The 26879-nt window shown below is 36.5% G+C and overlaps 2 protein-coding genes across 3 annotated transcripts in view; both read right to left on the bottom strand.

Annotated features, from left to right (window-relative positions):
• ankrd13d (ankyrin repeat domain 13 family, member D) overlaps positions 1–7611 on the bottom strand; it is a 28520-nt gene extending 20909 nt beyond the window's left edge. For both annotated transcript variants that reach the window (XM_051127360.1, XM_051127359.1), the window contains exons 1-2: positions 1936–7611; positions 1704–1839 (exon numbers count right to left, since the gene is read on the bottom strand). In XM_051127360.1, the coding sequence (XP_050983317.1) occupies positions 1704–1839; positions 1936–2019 (220 nt within the window). In that variant the 5' untranslated portion in view covers positions 2020–7611. The remainder of the gene's footprint in view (positions 1–1703; positions 1840–1935) is intronic.
• A 123-nt stretch (positions 7612–7734) lies between these two features.
• kdm2ab (lysine (K)-specific demethylase 2Ab) lies at positions 7735–26586 on the bottom strand. Its single transcript, XM_051127357.1, has 23 exons — positions 26401–26586; positions 25524–25562; positions 23571–23709; positions 23288–23366; positions 23156–23202; positions 22875–23053; positions 21328–21434; positions 21130–21223; positions 19064–19217; positions 18853–18968; positions 18647–18773; positions 18280–18557; positions 17611–17688; positions 17270–17533; positions 16386–16517; positions 15892–15972; positions 15478–15741; positions 13816–13848; positions 12754–13676; positions 10632–10795; positions 10405–10551; positions 8752–8964; positions 7735–8655 (listed from the first exon to the last, which is right to left on the bottom strand). Exons 2-23 carry the CDS (start codon positions 25557–25559, stop codon positions 8474–8476), a joined length of 3837 nt encoding a protein of 1278 aa, XP_050983314.1. The 5' UTR covers positions 25560–25562; positions 26401–26586; the 3' UTR covers positions 7735–8473.
• Positions 26587–26879: the final 293 nt, after the last annotated feature.

Here is a 26879-nt window from a genome sequence, read left to right as displayed (position 1 = left end):
TGTGGGTACATCTCATGTCCGTGAAGTATATTTCTAATATATTTTCATCAATATAAAGCCCCGATGCTTCATTTTCCAGTACACAATTATATTTTTCACAAACACACTACTATATGTGACCATGGACCACAAAACCAGTCATAAAGGTCAATTTTTCGAAATTGAGATTTACACATCATCTGAAAGCTGAATAAATAAGCTTTCCATCGATGTATGGTTTGTTATGACATGATAATATTTGGCCGAGATTTAACTATTTGAAAATCTGGAATTTGAGGGTGCAAAAAAACCTAAATATTTAGAAAATCACCTTTAAAGTTGTCCAAATGAAGTTCTCAGCAATGCATATTACTAATCAAAAATTAAGTTTTGATATATTTACAGTAGGAAATTTACAAAATATCTTCATGGAACATGATCTTTACTTAATATCCTAATGATTTTTGGCATAAAATAAAAATCAATAATTTTGACTCATACAATGAATTTTTGGCTATTGCTACAAATAAACCCCAGCGACTTAAGACTGGTTTTGTGGTCCAGGGTCACATATGTTGAAAAAGCCATAGCGTTTTGTTTCAGAAATTATGTTCATATCACATACAACCCTGGTTATTCAGATGTCAGATTTTGTAAAGTTGCTTATTCTTCTCTGCATTTAAGCATGAAAATTACCTCAAATATAAATTAATTTCATAGTTGTTTGCCTTCAGTTAGATTAGATTATCAAGACATTAGGGTGTGCGCTTCAAAAATAATAAGTGTTTATTGTGATATAACTTGTTTGTGTCCAAAAAACCATGGCCAACGAAGTTACCCACTAGAAACCCCCCTCAAAAAGGACTGGTTTGTCCCACTCTCGCATAATTTGCACAGCGTGATGATATTTCCTCTAGAAGCACATGGATGAAACATTATGTTCTCTCTCTTTCCCCTAATATTGGTTAAACTAGCAAACCTGTATCAACAGTATTACACAAGTATTATTGCTGCAAATTTACAAGACAATTTACCTAAAACTTAAGTTTTGTCTATAAAAATATATTTCCAAACATACCACATGCTCAGTATTTCTAGGCTTCCATGTTGAGTACAGGCCCAAAAATGTCAACTAAGTTACCTGTCAGCTGTGTTACCCAGTAAAGGTAACATGGTGGACGGTAGCAAACATAGATGGTATTTTATGCACATATTCCTACAGATCACCTTTATTTATACAGCGCTTTATACAATATAGATCATTTCAAAGCAGCTATGCAAGGTCATGTTTGAGTTTTTGGGAAACAGGAAAAGTTTTTCGTCACATTGTTAAAATCTAAATGTACCCCTAATTATAAAATGACCCAGCTGAACATACGCTCACGAATCAAATATATTGTTTAAATTGTTACTGCATTGAGTTATTATTTTGGAATAAATGTAAAATGCTTAAAAACACTAACTTGATCAGATTCGTGCTTGGCTTGACTTGTGTGTTTTGTTGTTTTATGGAAATCTTTATATATAGTCATGTTTATTTGTTTGCTTGTTTATTTGTTTTATTTTGGCTTAATGTATGGAATCCGTCTAGCTTTTGGACCTTTACGGTCATGCCTTTTGTTTTCCACTGAGTAAAGTAATACAGGTTTTGGAAATGCACGAGTAAATGATTGCAAAACTGCTTTGTGGGTGAAGCAGGCTATTCCTTTAAATGATTGATGTACCTGTCCATCCCTGTGTGTTGCTGTGTGTCGGATCAGCGTTGTGTCTCAGTAAGACTCGTGTGGACTCCAGGTGCCCGAGACACACTGACAGCTCGAGCGGCGAGCGCCCGCGCGGATCCAGCCGCTCCATGTCATGCTGCAATACACACATTAAAATACAAACCACACGGCTTTATTGAGAAAGAACCTATTAGTATTTAAGATACCAGAGCGTTTAAACTATCCCATGTACCTCATTTTTCTGTAGCTCTCGGTCCAGTTCTAGATATTGATTGTTCCACACAAGATAATGTAAAGGAAACGCCTCTTCAGCCATTTCAGTGATGTTGGATTGAAGTTTTCAGCTGTTTAGTTATATTTACGTGGCCGAGGTTTATTTTTGGTCGCCGAATAGGTTTGTTGGGCAGCAGCCACCTTTGCATCTAAACAGATACACAACCGTTTATTTACGGACCGTTCATTTCATTTGACAAAACGTGTCATTTAATCTGCTCAGTGAATTCATTCCCTCAGGACTCCAGATGTCTCATTTACACTCTTGTTATTTTGCTGTAAATCCCTCCGTTTTGCTGAAAATATCCACTGACAGTCAAGCCAACAGCTGCTTAGCTAGCGAAGCTAAGTCAAAAAAATTCTGCAAGTCTTTATAAAATAGCCTCTTGAACGCCAAAATGATTGAAAATGGATCGGTTTAAAACGGCCGACGTTCCGTTAAATGAGGTAAAATCGAGAGCGTGGATGAGTTAGAGGTTTATTTGCAGTAAAGCATCCTTGCGTTAGCAGATAGCTTCCCAACATCCTCATCATCGGGCTAGTGCTGCTGGAGCTCGCTGACACATGATGTTCTCACTATCCCCTGATAGGGAAAAGGACTCCTTTCCATTATATTCCGACCGGGCTGTAACGAAGCGGTGGGAAACTGCAGATAACCCACCGCAGAAAGCGAGCGGAGGCCTAATTTCCATCCATGTTCAAGTGAAAAATGCATCGGATGCAGGCTTGGCTGTGCGGATACTCTCCTCATGCGCCTTCAGTATGGAGGCTGAATGTAACTCATCTGACATCAGACAGCAGCATGTACAGAATATATAAACTCAACTGAGATCAGACAACAGCACATGCTGAATTTAATAACTGAAGACTGCATCATAATTACAATTCTTAAATGCAGCTGAGATGCTTAATTTTTAGAATTATTATTAGAAATATTATATTTGGACAATTTATAAACTACACTTATCTGAAATTGAGTGCATAAGACCTCAATTTATAAACTCGTCTGAGATCAGAGCATCGTGCAGAATTTTTAAACTTATCTGAGGTCAGACAGCATCAGAAACAGGTATTTATCTGACATTAAATTAAATCAGGGATGTTGTGAATTCATAAATCCCTCTGAGATCAGACAGGATCATGTGCTGAATTTATAGATCTCATCTGAGATCAGACAGCATTGGGTTGTGGATGTAAGATCAGACAGAATCATTGACATGTTGGCGAATTTACAAACTCATTTAACTTCAGACTGCATGATGTACTTAACTTGAGATCAGACAGCATATACAGAATTTATAAACTCTTGTGAGATCATATAGAAACATGTTCTGAAATCCAACTGCATTATGACCACAGCATCCGAAACAAAAAAACAAGACGGTTGTGAATTCACAAACCTTTGAGATCAGACAGCATTGTATTCTAGTTATGTGAACCCAGACGGCATCATTTGAGATCAGACAGCATCTTGAGCTGAATTTATAAACTCATCTGAGATGAGCCAACGTCATCAATGAGAATTTGTAAATTGATCTGAGATCAGATAACACCAGAAACAGAACTGAGATTAAATAACATAAGACAGATGTGGGAAAACCTTGATATCAGACAAGATCATGCGCTAAATTTATAAACTCATTTGAGATCAGACAGCATCTTGAGCTGAATTTATACATTCGTCTGAGATGTGTCAGCATCATGCACTAGAATTGTAAATTGATGTGAGATCAGATAGTTTCAGAAACAGAAATGATCTGAGATTAAATAACATAAGACAGATGTGGGAAAACCTTGAGATCAGACAAGATCATGCGCCAAATTTATAAACTCATTTGAGATCAGACAGCATCTTGAGCTGAATTTATAAACTCATCTGAGATGAGCCAACATCATCTATGAGAATTTGTAAATTGATCTGAGATCAGATAACACCAGAAACAATACTGAGCTCAAATAACATAAGACAGACGTGGGAAAACCTTGAGATCAGACAAGATCACGTGCTAAATTTGTAAACTCATCTAAGATCAGAGCATCATCCAGAATTTTTAAACTTAACTGAGGTCAGACAGCATCAGAAACAGGTATTTATCTGACATTAAATTAAATCAGGGATGTTGTGAATTCATAAATCCCTCTGAGATCAGACAGGATCATGTGCTGAATTTATAGATCTCATCTGAGATCAGACAGCATTGGGTTGTGGATGTAAGATCAGACAGAATCATTGACATGTTGGCGAATTTATAAACTCATTTAACTTTAGACTGCATGATGTACTTAACTTGAGATCAGACAGCATATACAGAATTTATAAACTCTTGTGAGATCATATAGAAACATGTTCTGAAATCCAACAGCATTATGACCACAGCATCCGAAACAAAAAACAAGACGGTTGTGAATTCACAAACCTTTGAGATCAGACAGCATTGTATTCTAGTTATGTGAACCCAGACGGCATCATTTGAGATCAGACAGCATCTTGAGCTGAATTTATAAACTCCATCATCTATGAGAATTTGTAAATTAGATAACACCAGAAACAGAACTGAGGTCAAATAACCTAAGACAGACGTGGGAAAACCTTGATATCAGACAAGATCATGCACCAAATTTATAAACTCATTTGAGATCAGACAGCATCTTGAGCTGAATTTATACATTCGTCTGAGATGTGTCAGCATCATGCACTAGAATTGTAAATTGATGTGAGATCAGATAGTATCAGAAACAGAAATGATCTGAGATTAAATAACATAAGACAGATGTGGGAAAACCTTGAGATCAGACAAGATCACGCGCTGAATTTGTAAACTCATCTGAGATCAGACAGCATTGGGTTGTGGATGTAAGATCAGACAGAGTCAGCATGATGTGTTGGCGAATTTATAAACTCATTTAACTTTAGACTGCATGATGTACTTAACTTGAGATCAGACAGCATATACAGAATTTATAAACTCTTGTGAGATCATATAGAAACATGTTCTGAAATCCAACTGCATTATGACCACAGCATCCGAAACAAAAAACAAGACTGTTGTGAATTCATAAACCTTTGAGATCAGACAGCATTGTATTCTAGTTATGTGAACCCAGACGGCATCATTTGAGATCAGACAGCATCTTGAGCTGAATTTATAAACTCATCTGAGATGAGCCAACGTCATCAATGAGAATTTGTAAATTGATCTGAGATCAGATAACACCAGAAACAGAACTGAGATCAAATAACATAAGACAGACGTGGGAAAACCTTGAGATCAGACAAGATCATGCGCTAAATTTATAAACTCATTTGAGATCAGACAGCATCTTGAGCTGAATTTATACATTCGTCTGAGATGTGTCAGCATCATGCACTAGAATTGTAAATTGACGTGAGATCAGATAGTATCAGAAACAGAATTGATCTGAGATCAAATAACATAAGACAGATGTGGAAAACCCTTATAAACTCAGACAGGATTACACGCTAAATTTAAAACTCATTTGAGATCAAACATCTTGAGCTGAATTTATAAACTCGTCTGAGATGTGCCAGCATCGTGCACTAGAATTTGTAAATTGATATGAGATCAGATAGTGTCAGAAACAGAATAGATCTGAGATCAAATAACTTATGACAGGGGAAACCCTTATGAGATCAGACAGGATCATGCCCTAAATTTGCAAACTCACCTGAGATCAGACAGCACTGTATTAGTTATTTGAAACTAGGTGGCATCACAACCACAATCAAATAACATAAGACAGATGTGGGAAACCCTTATGAGCTCAGACAGGATCACACGCTAAATTTAAAACTTATTTGAGATCAGACAGCATCTTGAGCTGAATTTATAAACTCATCTGAGATGAGCCAGCGTCATCTGAGAATTTGTAAATTGATCTGAGATCAGATAACACCAGAAACAGAACTGAGATCAAATAACATAAGAACGATGTGGGAAAACCTTGAGATCAGACAAGATCATGCGCTAAATTTGTAAACTCATTTGAGATCAGACAGCATCTTGAGCTGAATTTATACATTCGTCTGAGATGTGCCAGCATCATGCACTAGAATTTCTAAATTGATCTGAGATCAGACAGCATCAGAAACAGAGCTGAGCTGGGATCAAATAACGTAGGACAGATGTTGGAAACCCTTATGAGATCTCACTCACTAAATTTATAAACTCATCTGAGATCAGACAGCATCTTGAGCTGAATTTATAAACTCATCTGAGATGAGCCAGCGGCATGCACTAAAATTTGTAAAATGATTTGAGATCAGATAGTATCAGAAACAGAATTGATCTGAGGTCAGACAGCATTGTGTTCAAGTTATTTGAAACCAGATGGCATCATGACCACAATTTTTAAACTCATTTGAGATCAGACAGCATCTTAAACTGAATTTCTAAACTCATCTGAGATGAGCCAGCATCGTGCACTACAATTTGTAAATCAATCCGAGATCAGACAGCATCAGAAACAGAACTGATCTGAGAATAAGAATAATGAAAATAAGACAGATGTGGGAAAACCATATGAGATCAGACGTGATCTTGCGCTAAATGTATACATTCATCTGAGATTAAACAGCTTTGTTTTTCTAGTTATTTAAAACAAGGTGGCATCAGAACCAAAATTTATAAACTAATTTATGATCAGACAGCATCTTGAGCTGAATTTATAAACTCTTTTGAGATGAGCCAGGATCATGTGCTAGAATCTGTAAACTGATCCAAGATCAGAGTTATGTGAGATAATTTTAGTTATCTGAAACCAGGCTGCATCATGAATGCAGTTTATAAACATTTGAGATCAGACAGCATCTTGAACTGAATTTATAAACTTGTCTGAAATGAGCCAGTGTCATCCACGAAAATTTGTAAACTTATCTGAGATCAGACAGCACCAGAAAGAGAACTGATCTTAGAATGGATCTTGCACTAAATTTATAAACTCATTTGAGATCAAATGGCATTGTCTTGAATGTATGAAATCTTTTAAGACCAGATAGAATCAGAACAGCATGGTCGCTGAATTTAAAAACATCTGAGATCAGACTGAAGCAGACTGGAATGTTTTGAATTTATAATATAAAGCCACCTTAGAACAGACCAGTTGCACTAATGAACTCAGGCTGAGCTGAGTTTATACACCCTTCTGAGATCAGACAGCATATACAGGTTGTAGTGCAACAGTTGAACTTATAGAAGCAGATATTTATCAGACAGGGATTTCTTAGATCAGACAGGAGCATGTGCTGAATTTAAGCACTCATCTGAGATCAGACAGCATTGTGTCCTCAAATGTAAAAGCTCATTTTAAACCAGACACAATCAAAATAGCATATTGCTGAATTTATAAACTATTTTGAGATCAGACTATATCAGACTGGGATGTGCCGAGTTTAGAAACCCACCTGAGAACAGAGAGGATGTACTGAGAACTCAGCGTCAAAACAGATGAGCTGAATTTAACACCTGAAATTTAACACCTAGTTTTCTGAAATCTGACAGATTTTAACAATAGGCAGGAATAATGAAAACTGTAATCTTTTTTTCCTGTTGATGGTTAAATGAAGACTGAAGGACCGGTCAAATTTTATGTGAATAAATTAATTATCATGTGCATTATATGACTATCCACCACACTAACACAGGTCAGCTTGGTCTTAATGGCCATAGCTAATCAGTTAACCAAGAACATACTGCAGAAGTTTTCAATAAAACAACTTCAGCACTGAATTCAACTCAGATCAAGCTCACATTTGTATCATTATTTTTATTTTCTTGAAAAAGAAAAAAAAAAAAAGTGAAAAAGCTGAAAATAATTATAATGCTACAGATTTCTTTCTGTCTTACTACAGGAGAGGAATACATTTACACAAGGGTGTTTATATATTTATATAGCTCTATACTCTCAGGTATTAAGGAGGGAGAGGAATTAAGAACAAAAAGGTATTCCTCAAGTAAAATGACATTTAAAGTAAGGGGATGAGTCGTGGGGAAAAAAGAAATGAAACGCAATGCAAAACCTCCACGCTACCGAGTCTAGATGACAGGATCTGGACAATGGATTAGAGTATCGGACAACAGCGAAGGTTTTGAAAGGCAGACAGAAAGCTGCTCTGAAATAGAAATCAAACTGTAAAGGAATAGCACCTGTTGATCTCTTTAATAGAAGAGCCCATGGCATGACAGGCCTGAGAACCGATCTGATTGCCAATTGCAGTGTTTGTGTGTACACAGAACAAAAAGGAAATAGTTAACTACAAAAGGATACTCATCACCCAGACCTATTTATACATGTCCTGCCCTGGATGCTTTGAGCTCCTCCCTCCTAAGCCGCTATACAAGAAACCCAGTCCTCTGTCAAACAGAGAGCCTCTCTACAGACTACAGAAGCCATCACTCACACACACGTACGGACTCGGCGTTCCTTTCTCAGTCACACAAATATTCACAAAGTCTCTCTCTCCCTGAGGAGGGCGGGTTTTACGATATCCTCTGGATGAGCTTGTCATCTGATAGGCAGTAAAGGGCAGTGACAGACAGCTCGGAGATAAAGCTTTCGCACGCCTGCCGCGAGACCCCTTTGCAGCCGCGCAGGTCCAGTACGGAGAGACAGGACAGGCGCCGCAGGTACACCAGACACCGATCTGTCAGGCGGCTGCAACCTGATGAGGACATCAAACAGAAGAATGTTTCATTCATGTTTAATGCGTCGACTCCTTATTTGGGAGCTGTGAACAGTTTGGTGTGCGTTTGCGTACCTGCTAAGTTGAGGTGTGTGAGTGTGTTGCGTGTGGAGGAGCCCACAGCGCTGAGGAGGTTGAGAGCACCATCTGTGATGGGACAATGCGAGAGCTCCAGACGAGTAAGCAGAGGCATGTGTCTGATGATCAGCCTCAGCGTGGCTTCGGTCACCTCCAGACCACACAGCCACAAGCACTGCATGTTCTTCATCTGGGAACGGTTGTCACTGCCTACAGACACACAGAAATGGGATTCAAGTAAAAGTTTGCATCATTAAAAATGACAGTATTAGGAAAATTTGTATGTTTTTGAGTCTTGTTTTGCATCCCATAGCAGTGCTTCATAAGTAAATAAATCTGCATTTTAAATTAATCAATTTAATGAATGATTCAATAGCCAAATAAATTGCAAAATAAAGTCATTATTTTTGTTTTCTTTGCACACAAAAAGTATTCTCATAGTTTCATAAAATTCCGGTTGAACCAATGTCCTCGCTACTTCTATTTTAATGAACAGAGCATTGTAGCGCATCTTGCATCCAATGTCGCAATAAGCTTTGTGCTTTGTTACAACAGATATGAAACAGTCTCACATTACAAATCCTGTCCATTTTATTATAGCATTCAAATAATAAATGCTGTTTTCTCCTGTTTTAATACAAGTTTCAGCATGACATCCAAAGGCGTGTTAAAACAAAGAGTACAACTTACTGAAATCCGTATCCTGTCTCATGTAATTGCTCAATTAGGGTTTTAACCGTGCAAAGAGATCAGTATCACAGTTTGTGAACAATGTCATGTAACGTCACATTTACTTTAGAAAAAACATATTTGGTGACTATAAACTAGTTAGTCAGAAAAAGGAAATCTAGAAAGGAGCATTTTTGCTAAATATATGTGCCACATAACATATTTATTTTAATTTCTGTTCTTTAATGTTTAATTGTTGTTTGAATAAATGTGTCACATTTTTTAATGACAGTCACCACTTAAATGTTTAGATTTCAAAAATGAATTAGAGTAGAAATATAATTATGTAATTGTAACTTAGGCATTATAAAAACTTCATTGTGTGTAAAAATAAACATTTGTATATAAATTACTTCAATATTACAGCAATGTAATACCAACTGAATCTCATGTATATTTTACAGCATTAGTTAAGGGACTTTTTTTTTTTTTTTTTTTAACTGCAGGTACTGTACCTGATATTTATTTATTTATTTATTTATTTATTTACACACACACACACACAATATATTTTGATTGAATAAGATATTGAATTAAATCAAATTGAAAATTGAACTAAATCACAAACTTGTGAATCTAATCGAATGCTTGTCAAACCCAGCCTAATACATGCAATAAAGTAACAATAAAAAAATAAAGGGGTAAAAATGTACTTAAAATTAGTTTAAGGGCATGAATATTGCCCTGTAGTGGAAATTTGAAATAGCTACTGCTGTGAACTGACCACTGCACAGAATATGACAGGCTATAGCAGTCAGATGTCTATGACAGGCCTTAACGAGCCAAGGCACCAACACAAAAAAAACACTCAGCTAAATACTGTCTAATCATCATTACTGCCAAAATCCCAGAATTTGTCAATACAGCACACCCCTACTTTCATGTAATACAGGAAATAGCAACAATGAAGAGCTGATTTACCTGGTGGGTTCAGCAGCTCCCTGATTTGTGCATCTTTGACGCCATCGGCCCAGCTCAGGTCTAAAGAGCGTAGTAAAGGACAGCTTGGAGAGCTCAGTGCTGAGACTGACGCCCAATTACACCCTGATAGCACCAGATCTTTAAGGCCTGTAAGAGAGCAGCCCGTGAGTCAGTGTGAAATGTACAGTGTATGAAAACAGATGCAGTGGTGATGTGAGAACAGGCACCTGGCAGGCGGTTGATGAGCCAGCCGAGCTGCTTCTTGGAGATGTTGGCCCATGAGAGGTCCAATGTGACAGGCTGCCGTTTGATGATGCCCGTGAGGGCCTGAGGACTTATAGAGCGGCAGCGGCTCAGACTGATCCGCGTCCACAAGCGCTTGTCACAGCCCCTGTAAATCACACCACTGTATTATAAGAAACAAACACACACACACACCTTTGCTGTTGTAAAGCCCAGAAAGGTAGTAAGGACTTCGTTAAAATAGTCCATGTGACATCAGTGGTTCAACAGTGAGCTACGAGAATAATGGAACGACATGAGGGCGAGTAATGACAGAATTTTCATTTTTGAGTGAACTATCCCTTTAAGGCCTGAATTTTTGCAGAGAGGTATTTGTGGGACTGCACAATTAATAAAGATCAAATACCCTAATTATCAAATCGCTAGGGTTGTGATTTAATGAAAACAATTCATTTGATGCATGTGTCAGAGTGAAGCATGGCACTGTTTATTTACATGTGAGCAGCCAGTGTTTTTAGCATCTCATAGCGGCTCAGTTCACAGTAAATGTTGCTCTACACATACTCCAGCTCGGCATCAATTGTAATGAAAATGCCAGTTGTCAACATAAAGAGAAGCTTTAAGGGCTCCCTGCCAAAATAAAAGCTTGATTGTATAATGTTAAAAATAAAGAAAGCCATATGGGTCATTTCACGAAATCGGTGCCTCTTCCACTTGGAAAAATTGAAAAATAAAAAGTTTAATCAAAAGACAGTAAATTGTATTGTGCCATCTCAGGCTATGTAATTTATTATTTCATGACCATTTTCCTACCTCATGTTTTGGTATTTCTGTCAACGCTGTTACCGACACAAGCATTTAATTAGAACTCATATGCCACTAAATGATATAGGCATTAGCTCAATAATATACCAAGGGTGACCTTTAAAATGTTTGAATATTACAGAGACAATCTATAAAAAACCTAATCAATGTCATCCCTGTTACTCACATGTCAAAACCTGTTACTCTAAAAAGTAACAGGTTTGACCATTTCAAACTAATTTAATAATTGCTAGCTAATAGTCAAGCTCACAAAAGCACGTTGTACACTTTATAAGGGTGTTACTTGTAGATGTTGATTATATTAAACGTAAGAAATATTCGTTTAAATTTACATTTTAAAAATGGTAACAGGATTGACACTGCATGATGGCCCCCGCCTCAGTCAAGCCTCATAAATCATCAAAAATAGAACATTATAGAGAAGTGAGAGAAACATGGTTGTGTTTTAAGTGTTGGAAGCCTGGTTGAAAGATGATGTAACGTCCTAGAAATATGTCACTTGAATATACATTTTACAAGGGTTTTCGATGAGAGTAACAGGGCTGACATGAAATCAGGGGACACCAATAATTTATATATTTTATAGAAAATGCATACTTATGCCAAAAACATTGCTTAATAATGAGGCTATATTTACAACAATATGCAAATGTGATTATGTAATTTTGCAAATTAAAAATCCTGCTCAAAAAGAAAAATGATAGTGAGGGACAGGCCGAAAACCTTACCAGCATAAATGCTGTTTAAATGATTTAAAATCTGTTTGGTTATTTCTTATGGATGCAAAAGGTACTTTTGCAGGATATATATATATATATATATATATATATATGTGTGTATATATGTGTGTGTGTGTGTGTGTGTATATATATATATATATATATATATATATATATATATATATAAACTGGTTGCTGTGAAGACCAGGTTCTGTTTATATATGACGATAGTTTTCCGCAAAAAATGGTAAAATGCTCATGAAGTGACTCTCAGAGATTATGTTCATGTGTTCATGTACTTATATATTGAGGCGGCAGAGGCTGAAAACACAGCGAGCGTCACGCGTATGTGTGTAGTAAACAAAACTGCACATCTGCGCCATTCACCAACACAGACACTCAGAAATACGGGTCTTATTAAAATGCATTCTTAAAATACCGGTACTAGTAAAAACGTACTGTTTTTAAAAGCAGGGTATCAGAATTCTTTTTAAGTAATGGTATATCATGCAAAACTACAACACAGTAGCTCACAACAGATGCGTGTTAATCGTGTACTCACCATTTGTACCAGCTCTTGCAAACAGCCATGCAAACGCACAGCTCTGCTCGAGTCAAGTAGCGGAACACGGACACCCAAACCTCTCTCTCCCAGCCCGGCTCGCTCCCTCCGTTTTGCTCCGCCGAGGGCCGCAAGGTGGAACTGGGACGAGAGTCGGAGGACTTCGCCCTTTCCAATCGAGTCTTTTTCCCAATTCTTTCTCGAGTTAGGCGGTGAGGCGAATCTTTGAAGTTTGATCTGAGACTCCGCACCATGTGTGAGTGTTTGGACGCGCTTCGGGTCAGAGTGTGTGGTGATGATGAAGAAAGAGCATGTGATTTGTTTACGTGCAATCTGTCCGCAGGTGAATGAGCACCGTCTGTGCGAGGGGCGCCGTTTCGCAGCGGAGGACGGAGCAGGGCTTTGTGGTTTTGCGGAAGGCTTCTAGAAGACAAGTTGGCTTCCAGTTTGGGAACGATTGCGCTTGGGTCGCGCCTACCCCTCGATGGCTGTAACGTCACCGTGACGCAGGACCCCTGGCCTCTGACGTCGTCATTTAGCACCACAGAAGTGTCAGACGGAGTGGGCTCTCCTCCCTCGCTGCTCCCCTCGCTCTCTCCGTTTCGATGACTTTCTCCGTTCTCATCTTCACTAGCTTTAACCCCTCGTCTCTGCGGACGGTTCTCTTTACCATTATACTGTCCGTTCTCTTTCCTCTCCTCCTGTTCTTCCTCCACAGAGTCCTCTCTTTCACCTTCCGTCTCCATTCTTTCTCTCAGACCTCCTCCTCGGCCACCGCCTCTGAGTCGTACCCCTCTTCCGCGACAGGAGGACGTCCCTCGGCCACGAGAAATGCTCCGTCCGGGTCCTGCTCTGACTACACCCCCTCTCTCCAGACTCCGCTGACGCAGGAGCTTTGGAGAAAGAGAGACAGACGAACGGGTCTGAGAGACAGACAGAAATAGAGAGAACGAAAGCACAGCCGAGCGACAGAGAGAGAGAGCGCGCGTGAGAATGGCAAGAGCAGGATTACAGATGCGCTGCGATGAGGGAAGCAGATGTTATAGGCTCAAAAAAACTCACCGACTGGAGGATTTTGTTCCTTTCTAATTTTATCTGCAAAAGAAAATAGGAAATCAGACATGCAGCATTACGTTAGTTTGACAATCACTATAACTCCTGATCGCACATAACTCCCTCGCACTCTGACTATTTTAAATGTCCTTACTACCCTTCTGCGACTTGAACGTGTCAGTTGTGTTGCTGTCTATGCAGGGTCAGAGAGCTCTTGGATTTCATTAAAAATATCTTAATTTGTGTTCTGAAGATGAATGAAGGTCTTACAGGTTTGGAACAACATGATGGTGAGTAATTAATGATAGAATTTTCATTTTTGTGTAAACTATCCCTTTAAGACAGGAAGGGAGCATCAGACCAACTGGATAAATGCATAAGAGACTCCTTTCAAACACCTTAGTGTCCTTCGAAGGTTTGGGGTCAGTAACTTCAACTTCTGAGTTTAAAGGTTGTCAAACATGCTGTCCAACAAATGTAGACGTATTGAATGGAAAGCAACATTATACCTGTAAAACACGGGCACCTGTGTGCCTATTAGTGATGTCACAATAGCAAAATTACTGAAATTCTCGATACTACAACAAAACATAGAACAACAGGAAAAGTTTTATCTTTGTTATTAATAGTAAGAACACAGATGAAGGTAACAAAATAAAGGACAAATACAATAAAACGGACACAAAAGATATAAATAGGGCCCTATGAAATCCATTTTATTTCATTTTTTAATTTTTCTGGATTGCCCCCCCTGCCCCTTTTTAATTTTTTTAGACTATCTGGTTACATAAAAAAAATTATAATCAAAAAGCATGTCTAATTAATTAAAATCTCAAAACTTTAACAGCAATTTATTAAAAGTTTAACAAATAATTACATTTTAAGGCCCTATGAAATGCGTTTAATTATTTTATTTTATATATATGTTGTTGTTTTTTTTTTTTTGTCAAATTCAGTTTTACTTTTATCAAATTCTGTGAATCTGTTCTCCATTTATTTTCTGGATTATATTTTAATAGTTTCATTTAATTTTATTAATCAATAGCATTTCTGATTATTTACAATTTTCTGGTAAATAAATTCTAGCAAATAATTTTCTGATAAATATTCCTTAAACATTGTTTTAATAATATTTTTATTAGTAGCAGTAGCACTATCATTACATGAAGTAAAATTTCAGTCAAGTTAAACTGAACTTTTATTTTGACGGGTTGCTGTAAAGACCTTTACGTTTCTGTTTGTATATGACATAACGATGATTTTTCTCAAAAGCAATGGTAAAATGCTCATGAAGTGACTCTTAGAGCAGTTCTAGAGATCAGGTTCATGTATTCATGTATTGAGGCGGAAGCTGAAAACACAGCGAGTGTCACACGTATTTCAGTATGAGCGTAGTAAATGAAACCGTGCGTCTGCACCATTCATTCACACAGAGATGCGCAGAACATGCAGGATTCATCTTTACATTGCCAAATTCCGTGATATTCTGTCTTATACAATAAATTCCATTTTTTATGATTGGATCCTGTGTTTCCGTCTGTTTTTACTCAGGAATTTCGTCTCTTAACAAAATGCATTCTTACAGTGCTGATACTAGTGAAATGAGGAATCGTACCATTTTTAAAAGCAGGGTATCGTGATACCTTTTTAGTAACACTAGTGCACACTTACCCTTTTCCTGAGCTGTAACTCCAGTGCTCCTGCTCTCCTCCTGTTCTGCTGATGCTGCAGCAGGAGTCTCTGGGAAGGGGGCGGCTGCCGTCTGGAGCGGGTCAGAGGCAGAGAGGAGGGGGAGAGGGGTGGGCGACCTCTGCGCCCTATACGCAAACCCCCCACCCCAATCCCCTCTCTGTATGCCCGCTTAGCTGGAGGACCAGACAAACGACTGCCGTTGGACACGCTGCTGTCTGTCTCCTCCTCACTACTACTGGAAGACTTCAGGAAATAAAAACGTTACACAATCATTATCAAGTTAGTCTTCAAATCGAATTATCATCTGAGGAGTGAGTCAAGCATATGCCCGTTTAAACATGACTTGTTGCGTTTAAAAAAATAATAAAATAAAATAAAAATTTTCAAAAATACCTCTGTTTTCTTGCCCTGGACACATTTTGGACATTCCCAACAACTAGGAAGATCCTTATTAATAATACCCTCACCGGGCACCTGCAATACACACATTTGGCATTAACATAACAGTACATATGTGACCCTGGACCATGAAACCAGTCATAAGCAGCATAGGTATATTTGTAGCAATAGCCAACAATACATTGGGTCAAAAATTATTGATTTTTCTTTTATGCCAAAAATCATTAATCATACCATAAATATATCAAAACTTAATTTTTGATCAGTAATATGCATTGCTAAGAACTTCATTTGGACAACTTTAAAGGCTATTTTCGCAGTATTTAGATTTTTTTGCACCTTCATATTCCAGATTTTCAAATAGTCCAACCCTAATAAACCATACATCAATGGAAAGCTTATTTATCCAGCTTTCAGATGATGTATAAATCTCAATTTCAAAAATTGACCCTTATCAAACAAGATGTGGGAAAGACACATGCATGTACCTTTATACATTCTGGATGAACGATCTGAGCACATTCAGAGCACTCCATGAGCGTTTGGACGGATTCTAAGTCTTCAGAGTCTTGATAGCCTTCCTTACATATGGCACATACTGCAGTAAGAGGTAGCGCCGGCTAGAAACAACAAGCGTGAGATACAACATTCAAACCACTGTCCACTAAACGGTGTAAAAATGTACTATTTTTAGTTTTTCTTAACAATGCTTTCCTTGAAACAACTTTTGTAAACTTGTATTCATTCTTTTAAGGATTAATTAGTTCACTCCAGAATTGAAAGTTCCTGATAATTTACTCTCCCCATGTCATCATATATATTCATGTCTGTCTTTCTTCAGTTGACAAGAAATTAAGGTTTTTGAGGAAAACATTCCAGGATTTTCTCCATATAGTGGATTTCAATGGGGATCAACAGGTTGAAGGTCCAAACTGCAGTTTCAATGCAGCTTCAAAGGGCTCTACACGATCCCAGCCGAAGAATATGGGTCTTATCTAGTGAAACGATTGGTCATTTTCTAAAAAAAAAAAATTCAAATGTATATACTTTTTAACCACAAATGCTCATCTTAATGCATTACATAGTCACGTTGGAAAAGTCATGTGTGATGTAGGCAGAAGTACCAACCCAGTGTTTACAAAGCATTTGTGGGTAAAAATTTTTTTTTATTAATTCAACGACTCCCATTAAAGTCCACTACATGGTGAAAAATCCTGAAATGCTTTCCTCAAAAACCTTAATTTCTTCTCACTGAAGAAAAAAAAAAAAATACATGTTTTGGATGAGATGGGGGTGGCTAAATTATCAGGAATTTTTAATTTTGGAAAGGTATGTAATAGACAAAACTATGACCAAAGTAACAAATACTCACTGCAAGACACTGACGGAGAACACAGCTCTTCTTAAGTCTGCCTGGTCCTCCAAACTTCCTCATGTCTCTACAGTAGTTGCAGTCGCCGCACTCTTTGCGCAGACAGGCCTCACAGCGTTTGCAGCGCACCCGTCTGCGTCTCAGAGCCGAGATGGAAGACGACGGCTTCACGGGCCGAGGAACTGGCGGCAAAATAGGGGCTGAGCCGGGAGCACGCGGGCGGTACAGCAGAGACAGAGGAGGTGGCGGCTGATACCACGAGGGCTAGACAGAAGCAGACATATTTTTACTTGAACTCATTGAACATGTGCTGTGAAGATGGTGATAAGTGTATGACCTACCCTTTTGGGCCATTTAACGATTGGTTTTCCAGTGTAAGACAATTTGGGGTTATCATTAGCATGTTCCTCTAGCAGCTTCTGTTGGGACAAAAAGAAAAACCTTTTCACACTTAGGACAATTGAGGGACTCATATGTAATTATTACAGGAAGTTCAAATGCTCACTGATGCTTCAGAAAGAAAAAATGTATTAAGAGCCAGGGGTGAAAACTTTTGCACAGAATGTGTACAGTTTTCTTATTTTGCCTAAATATCATATTTTTTTTCCATTTAGTACTGCCTTTCAGGGCTATAGAAGATAGTTACATGTTTCCCAGAAGACAAAATGAGTCAAATTTACCCATATCCTCAAATTCCAAAAGTTTTCACCCCAGCTCTTAATGCATTGTGTTTCCTTCTGAAGCATCAGTGAGTGTTTGAACCTTCTGTAATAGTTGCATATGTGTGACAGCGTGACAAGACGGATCTCAAAATCATACAGTCATTGTTGGAAAGGGCTCAATTATACAAAAATGCTGGAAAACCAAAGAATTGGTGGGACCTAAAGGATTTTTCAATAACATGCATTTTGTACGATCCCTTTCATTTTGCTGATTCCGAAAGGGGGATGTAAACTTTTGACCTCAACTGTAACTATATTTCTATGGCCACATAGTATTTATGTTCATACCCGTATGTCGCTGAGCAGTGCTGGGGCGTTTCTGATGCCTGCTGGAACACATTTCTTGTGTGCTGGCAGCTCCTCCAACTTGTGGAGTAATGCCCAAAGCCCTTCCAGCTCAAAGGGTGTCAGGTGAACTTTCACCCCAGGACGAGTAGGCGATGCTGCCTCTTCCTCCGGCTCCTCCTTCACCATCATCTCCTCCTCCTCCTCCTCCTCCTCTTTCTCTACCTTCCCTGCGTGATCATTAAGTCCTCCTTGTTTAATCACATCCTCCTTCTTCAGCCCTGTAAAGCACAAAACAGACATGTCAATATAATTACAGTGATATTAATGAGATAATTTAATAAATGTATTAAAAAGGTGGTGCACTGACCAATGCCCAGTGAGTGCTTCTGGAACTCAGGTGTGAGGTGAGACACGTTGGTCAGACAGTACAAGTAACGCTCCAAAACATACCAGCACATCTCGAAGTAGAAAGGGTAGCGGAACTTAGCAGGGACCTGCATGGATGAACCACAGAGAGAGACAGTCAGAAAAAGCTCAGCATTAACTGAAATAATCAAGTGTTTGATTGCTCACCCGTGTGCGGTCCTCGATGTTGTAAATGTTGAGCTGCATGGGAATGTTAAAGCTGTGCAGAAAGTTTCCCCCGAACACCAGCGTATCCATTGGAGTGTAAACTGCATGGATCCACCCTACACACACACAGACAGACAGACACAGTGGTTTGGTCCGAGAAAGCCAGTGAGATTCCTACCTGAAGTGTTTTATGCATGGTAAGCATGTGTACCTGAGGGGATCATGAATGTGTAGCCTTGCTTCAGTTCAATTCGTTGGCACATGGTGGCTTTATCACCCAGAAAGATGTCACCCTGTTTCCCTGACAACACCCAGTTCTCATAGAGCTCCAGGTTCTGAGGTGTGGGCGGGATTAGCCAGAACACCTGAGATCATTCAGCACAACAAGGTCAGTTATGAAACACCAGGCGGGTTGACTAACACTGAGGTTCAGAAAGTTTATAAATGCCGCAATTATGGAGAATAAGAGGATTTGAGAAGGAGAGGCTGATCTGACAGCAATTAGAGCTGAAAAAGATGATGATTTTTTCATATTTAATGGCTTAAAGTACTAAGAAAGTACACATGTCTAACTATGCTACTAGTCAAAAGTTTGGGGTCAATATGGATTTTTTTTTTTTTATTAAAGAAAGGAACAATTATTTAGCAAGGACACATTAAACTGATCAAGTGACAGAAAATAAATTTTTAATGTTACAAAGATTTGTTACAAAAATTCTGTTCTTTTGAACTTTCCACACATTAAAGAATTATGAAAAAAATGTGTCACTGCTTCTACAAAAATATGGAGCAGCACAACTGCTTTCAACATTGATAATCAGAAAGCAGCAGATCAGAATATTAAAATGATTATTTTTGAAGGATCATTTGCCATTGAAGACTGGAGTAATGATGCTGAACATGCAACCATTTTTAATTACATCAAAAAAATACACTCACATAGGAAAGTTATTTTAAATTGTACAAATAAATACAGCCTTGCTGCGCAGAAGAAACTTAAAAACATTTTTTTAAATAAATGCCCCAACACAAAGCTTCTGAATAGTAGTGTATGTTTGGAATAGCTTGCTACCATACAAGAATTACTATTTCTGCAGTATATACTTCCAGTCAAAAGTTTTTGAACAGTAAGATTTTTAATGTTTTTTTAAAGAAGGTCTCTTCTGCTCACCAAGCCTGCATTTATTTGTTCCAAAGCACAGCAAAAACAGTAAAATTTTACAAGTATTTTACTACTTAAAATAACTTTTCTATTTGAATATTTGAATATTTTAAAATGTAATTTATTCCTGTGATTTAAAAGCTGACTTTTTAGCATCATTACTCCAGTCACATGATCCTTCAGAAATCATTATAATATTCTAATTTGCTGCTCAGGAAACATTGTTGAAAACAGATTTTTTTCAGGTTTCTTAGATGATTAGAAAGTTCAGAAAAATAGCATTTATCTAAAATAGAAATATTCTGTAACATCAAATGTCTTTATCATCACTTTATTGATTTAATGTATCCTTGACAAATAAAAGTATTCATTTCTATAACTTTTCAGATAAATGCTTAGCTTTGGATCTTTCTAATCAAAGAATCCTGAAAAAATAATTTAAAAATATTGATAATATTAAGAAATTATCAATATTTAAGAATAGCGCATCAGCATATTAGAATGATTTCTGGAGGATTATGTGACACTGAAGACTTTGATCTCATTAATAAATTACATTTTAAAATATATTCAAATAGAAAATTCTTTTAAACAGTAAAATATTTCAAAATGTTACTGTTTTTGCTGTACTTTGGATCAAATAAATGCAGGCTTGGACTGCAGAAGAGACTTTGTCTGTATGTACCCGGATAGCCTACTATACTGCCAAAATATTCAATACACACTGAATGCAATATAATATCCTACAGTGAAATGTGGCTGACCTGACCTTTCATTTGGAGCACGACCTATAAACTTGAAGTAATTACAGTCATAATATCTTTCATGACTTATTCAACTAGACTAGACAATGGAAAGACATTTTTAGAATAAACTGGAATAATTTTACCCGATATTTCCCACAGCACTCTATGAATTAGCACTGAATTAAACATGCAACATGTTGAGGTCACACTGAAGCATAACACTATTTGAAGTATTTAGTACTGCATTATGCATTTTGTTTCACATACTATTCCTGTTACAGTACACAGCATATACCATATAAGCTAGTATTTCATTCTGAACTCAGCCTCTTTGTCAACACACTACATAGAGTCTAAGACAGCACTCACCTTCCTTCCCCTGTGGATGTGATACCAGACTGATGTGCCTCCGAAGTCTATGTGGAAATCTGTGAAGCATCCCTCGACACTCATCAGACAATACCTGAAAAACACGCACGGCTGATATAAACAACCTTCATAAAACAAGTGTTGCCCTAATGTTCAAACAAAAAAAAAAGTTTAAATTGAAAAGGAAACACAACTTACTTCTGTACTTTAGGGTACTGCATGTCTATAATGGCATTGGTGGAGTCTCTCTGTCTTTCTTTAAGATGCCGTGGCCACATGTTGTCCACCCAGTCAATCATATCAACCTAATGAACACACAAGCCAACACAAAAAGGTATGAATGCTTGTGTTGATGTCAACCGAAATTGTATTTTGGTGACAAAACAACTATCAACAATGTTAATTAAAATTAGCTTTAAAAATGACAAACATCTGTTTTTATTGCATGATTTGATATTTTAATCATATATGATTTTTAATAATTTAATTGCATTTGATTTAATTATCATTATACAATAATAGAATAGCAATTATTTTTATTATTGTATTAGTATTATTATTATTTGATATCACATTCAATTTTGTCAACAGCACAGGTACTTCACAAAAACAAAGTAAATAAATAAATAAAAAACAAAACAAAACAAAACAAAAAAAAACACACAACCAGTCAAAAGTTTTTGAACAGTAAAATTCTTTAGGTTTTTTTTAAGTCTCTTCTGCTCACCAAGCCTGCATTTATTTGATCTAAAAGTGAAAGCAGTAATATTGAGAAATGTTTACTATTTAAAATAACTGCTTTCTATTTGAATATATTTTAAAATGTAATTTATTCCTTTAAAAAAAACTACATTTTCAGCATCATTACTCAAGACTTCAATGTCACATAATCCTTCAGAAATCATTCTAATATGCTGATTTGCTGCTCAGAAAACATTATTATTAAAAAACAGATGAGTACATTTCTTTCAGGATTCTGATGACTAGAAAGATCCAAAGATCAGCACATATCTGACATAAAAAGCTTTTGTAACATACACTATACACACTTTTTTTAATATAGAAATTAATATTTTTATTTTGCAAGGATGCTTTAAATTGGATCAAAAGTGTTGATAAAGACATTTATAATGTTACAAAAGATTTCTGTTTCAGATAAATGCTGTTCTTCTGAACTTTCAAATCAAAGAAGCCTGAAAAAAAATTCTACTAAGCTGTTTTAAGCATAATAATAATAATAATAATAATAATAAATGTTCTTTGAGCAGCAAATGAAAATATTAGAATGATTTCTGAAGGACCATGTGGCACTGTAGATGAGTAATGATGTCAAAAATTCTGCGTTAATCACAGGAATAAATTACATTTTGAAAATATACTGAAATAGAAAACAGTTCTTTTAAATACTAAAAATATTTTTAAAAATGACTGATTTTGTTATACTTTAGATTAAATAAATGCAGGCTTGTTGAGCAGACGAGACTTCTTTTAAAAAAAATAAAATAAAAAATTAAAATAAAAATAAAAATTATATATATATATATATACACACACACATCTTTTGACTGGTAGTGTATAATAGCAGTACAACAGTATTGTTTTATTATTGTATTATTATTATTATTATTATTATTATTATTAGTAGATGTCACATTAATTTTCTTTTCAATACCCAATAGCGCCACCAGCTCAGGTATTTCACAAAAAATAGATATTAGTGGACTGATAATTGTGTTCACACATACCGAGGTAGGTCTCTTGACTAGATGCTCTAGTTTTGTGTGACTGAACTCCAGGCTGATCACATTGTACAGCTTTTCACGTTCAGATGCCGGCGTCTCGTAGTATCTCCTCCACTGCCCCATTGACATCTCAATGCCTTTTTGAGTGTTCACATCCATCACGTCAACCATCCTGCGACTGCCTATTAGAGTAAAGGTAGGGGAGGAAAAGTTAGCAGACGTCACTGATAATAAAAATGCCCAAACATGAGAGTGAGAGAGGAACAAAAAGCTTCTGTTCTTACCCACAAACAATTTCACATCACTAACACTGAAGTCTGGGTCAGGCATTCTACAAAAGACAGATAATGACAGAGCTGATAAGTTTCAAATGAGTTCAACGACCACAAACACTGGCATGATGAAATAAAACATACTTTAGGCCAAGACCATCTGCTTTCTTGAAGATAATGGGGTCCCGAAGTCCCTCCCTTTGGATGTACTCCAAGGTGAAGTCTAAAGAAACACCACACACAGTTAACTGTGCAAATACGCAAACCAGCTTTACAGAAAATGTTGCTTCATAAACAAATCAAAGGTGGTAGAGGCAAAGAAAACTCTCAATGTGGTTAGCTAGGATAAGAGGAACAGAAACTCAGCACATGGAGCTCACCATAAGTCAGTACAGTAACTAAACAACATGCAAGATTCATCACGCACCTTTCCCATCCATAATTTTGACCAGATCTGAGTTGTATCGGTCACTTTGGAGTTTCTCATCAAGATCAAAAGACCTCTTCCCTTCAATTTCATCATCTGAAATGCCGTCATCTTGGTAACGCCGCCGTGTGCCAGTCCGCTGAAAACAATACAAAATAAGAGTGAGGAAACAATACTCAAGAATAATATAAAAAAAAAAAAAAATGCAACAGCCATTTCTGCTGAATTTGCATTTATATAACTGGGCAACCAGGCATTGATAAAATATAATATTTTACTACAACACACTTTGACTTAAACATTAACAGAGCAATGATAAACTTAACCAGATTCAGTCAAATTTTCATAAAACCAATTTCAGCTCAATTTTAAACTCAATTTCAAATCCAAGGGGCGACCATACACAACCAGTCAAAAGTTAAGTTTTTAAATGTTTTTTCTTAAAGACGTCTCTTCTGCTCACCAAGCCTGCATTTATTTGATCCAAATTACAGCAAAACCAGTAAAACTTTGAAACATTTTTACTATTTAAAATAACTGCTTACTATTTGAATATATTTTAAAATGCAATTTATTCCTGTGATTCAAAAGCTAATTTTTTAGCATCATTACTACAGTCAAATGATCCTTCAGAAATTATTCTAATATTCAGATTTGCTGCTCAAAAAAAAAAAAAACAATTAATAAATAAATAAGATTAAAATAAATAAATAAAAATAAATGTAAATATGAATAAAAATAAATAAATAAAAATATAAATAAACATAAATAAAATAAATAAATAAATAAAAACAAATAGAAATATATATATAGAATTATGTTGAAAACAGCTAAGTTTTTTTTTCAGGTTTCTGATAAATAGAAAGTTAAAAAGAACAGCATTTAACATTATAAATCTCTTTATCACTTTTGATCCATTTAAAGCATCTTTAAAAATATATATTTATTTATATATTTATTTATATTATATATATATATATATATATATATATATATATATATATATATATATATATATATATATATAAAAAAAAAATACAGATACCAAGCTTTTGAATGGTATAGTGTATAATGTTACAAAAGCTTCTTCTTTTTTTTTTTTTTTTTTTTTTAAGGTAAATGCTGATCTTTCTATTCATCAAAGAGTCCTGAAACAAAAAAAAAAAAAAAAGTACTCAACTGTTTTAAATATTGATGATGATGATGATAATAATAATAATAATAATAACAACAATAATAAATGTTTCTGAGCAGCAACTCAGAATATTAGAATGATTTCTGAAGTATCGTGACTGGAGTGATAATGCTAAAATTTCAGCTTTGAAATCACAGAAATAAATAACATTTTAAAATATATTCAAATAGAAAACAGCTACTTTAAATAGTAAAACTATTTCACATTTTTACTGTTTTTGCTGTATTTTGGATCAAATAAATACAGGCTTTTTTTTGATCCCCATTAAAAATCTTACTGTTCAAAAACTTTTGGCTGGTGGTAGACATCCTCTTTTTCCAAACATTTTAAGCAACTTAGAACTTTAGAAATCCCATCCGGGACATGTACAGGAAAAAGAGGATGTATGTTCATTCTAACATTCCCTATCTTTGGTATCAAATCTTAATCCACCCTTAGCTTTATGAGCCACGTGACCATCAGAAAGGGAGGATCCCCATTTAAAGTAAATATTAAAGCAGTCAATTTATTATTTTACTGCTGCTGTGACACAACACATGTGATAAGGCAGTGTAAACCCAGGAGGATGAGGTTTTGACAGTTTTTTCCTTTGGGCGTGTGTACTGTAATATCAACAAAACCCTCGGGTGTGACGTCAGGCCTAGAGCGCCAGCTGTCGACGGTATAACGCCGTTACAGCTCGGTTAAAACTACATTCAAATGTTCCCCAGACAGCAGTTTCGCTCACATAATAGCTGTTGAGTAAATTAGAAACTTACCAGGCGTTTGCTATAACGGGAAGTCTCCTCTTCCATGCTCTGAAAAACGAAGGGAAAATTACTAGGACGTTTCTTGCAGACGCCTAATAAATGACATCAGGTGCAGCGAGTGTAAGTGCCTCAATGAATCAATACAGCTGAAACACGACTTAATCTTTCATACTCACACGTCAAATAAAAAAAAAACAATACTCCAGATGTAAAAAAAAAAAAAAAAAAAAAAAGTAGTTATTTATAGCTATATTAAAAGTCATAGAAACCTAACGAGATATTACTGAAATCGACTGCAACGGGTTAATGCATTGAGATGTCTACCTAACAGCAATGTGAGCATTAAGATGGAATTAAATGCAGGCTAGATAGGAAGCTCACTAGGCTTTAAAACACTCATTATATAAACCAAAGGTAGGATCAGACAACAGAGTCTTAAATGCTCCCAACTTCCCATTTCTCAGATAATGAATCAGAACAAAACCACACATTTCAAACCCCAGGCAATCGATTATCATTCATCTGCTACTTATGAAGTAAATAAGCAGGGCAGAGCTGTGACAGATAACTGACATTTATTGCAGTTAAGCCCACTCTAGTTCTGAAGCTGTTAGCCTGAGCGAACGCTCCACTAATTTTGACCGAGAACTAGTAACGGAAATATAATTTAATTTAAAAATAAGCTTATTTTCATCTCAAGGCTCGGTTGTAACTGCTCTATTACTGTAACGCATATAATATGTTTAAAGTAGCAAAGTCAAGCCTCTAACAGTGGAGGCTAACTAGCTAATCCACTAGCATTGCCATTGACAATCCGCGCTAGCCCGTTAGCCTGCTAGAAACAAAACAAAAAAGACCTTTAAACAATACGTAGCCTTCAACTTACGCTTTCTGCCGATAGTGTTGAGTCGCTCCGTGGAAACAGGACTAAAAATTCCCGTTGGACTGCAAATTCATCCTGTGTAACTGTGTCGTTCTTCACTTGATATTCTTATTTTTGTACGATAAAGTTAAATCTATCCGCTTTCATCCGCCATTTTCAGATTGTCATGATACACACACACCACTACTATCTACTCATGCGACACGCCCCTGACATCAGCAGCCAATGAGATAGCCGTAATGCAAATTAGACGAAAGATGATTGGGCGAGACTGATGTCAATCATAAGGGAGCTTTCGATTGTTAACGCCCCCCGTTCGTTCATTATATTTCGGGAGCCAATAAATGTTGGGATTGTTGCTCATAACGGGCAGTTTATTGGCTGCGGAGTGAAAATCGGGTCATTATGGCAGCCTATTACTGGCAGGAATATTTTTGTTGAAATATAAAACCTATCAACGGACGTGTGTAATGTCCGAAAAC

Source organism: Labeo rohita, chromosome 14 (assembly GCF_022985175.1).
Source record: "Labeo rohita strain BAU-BD-2019 chromosome 14, IGBB_LRoh.1.0, whole genome shotgun sequence".
NCBI lineage: Eukaryota > Metazoa > Chordata > Actinopteri > Cypriniformes > Cyprinidae > Labeo > Labeo rohita.
This window is presented reverse-complemented; position numbering and strand designations above follow the sequence as displayed.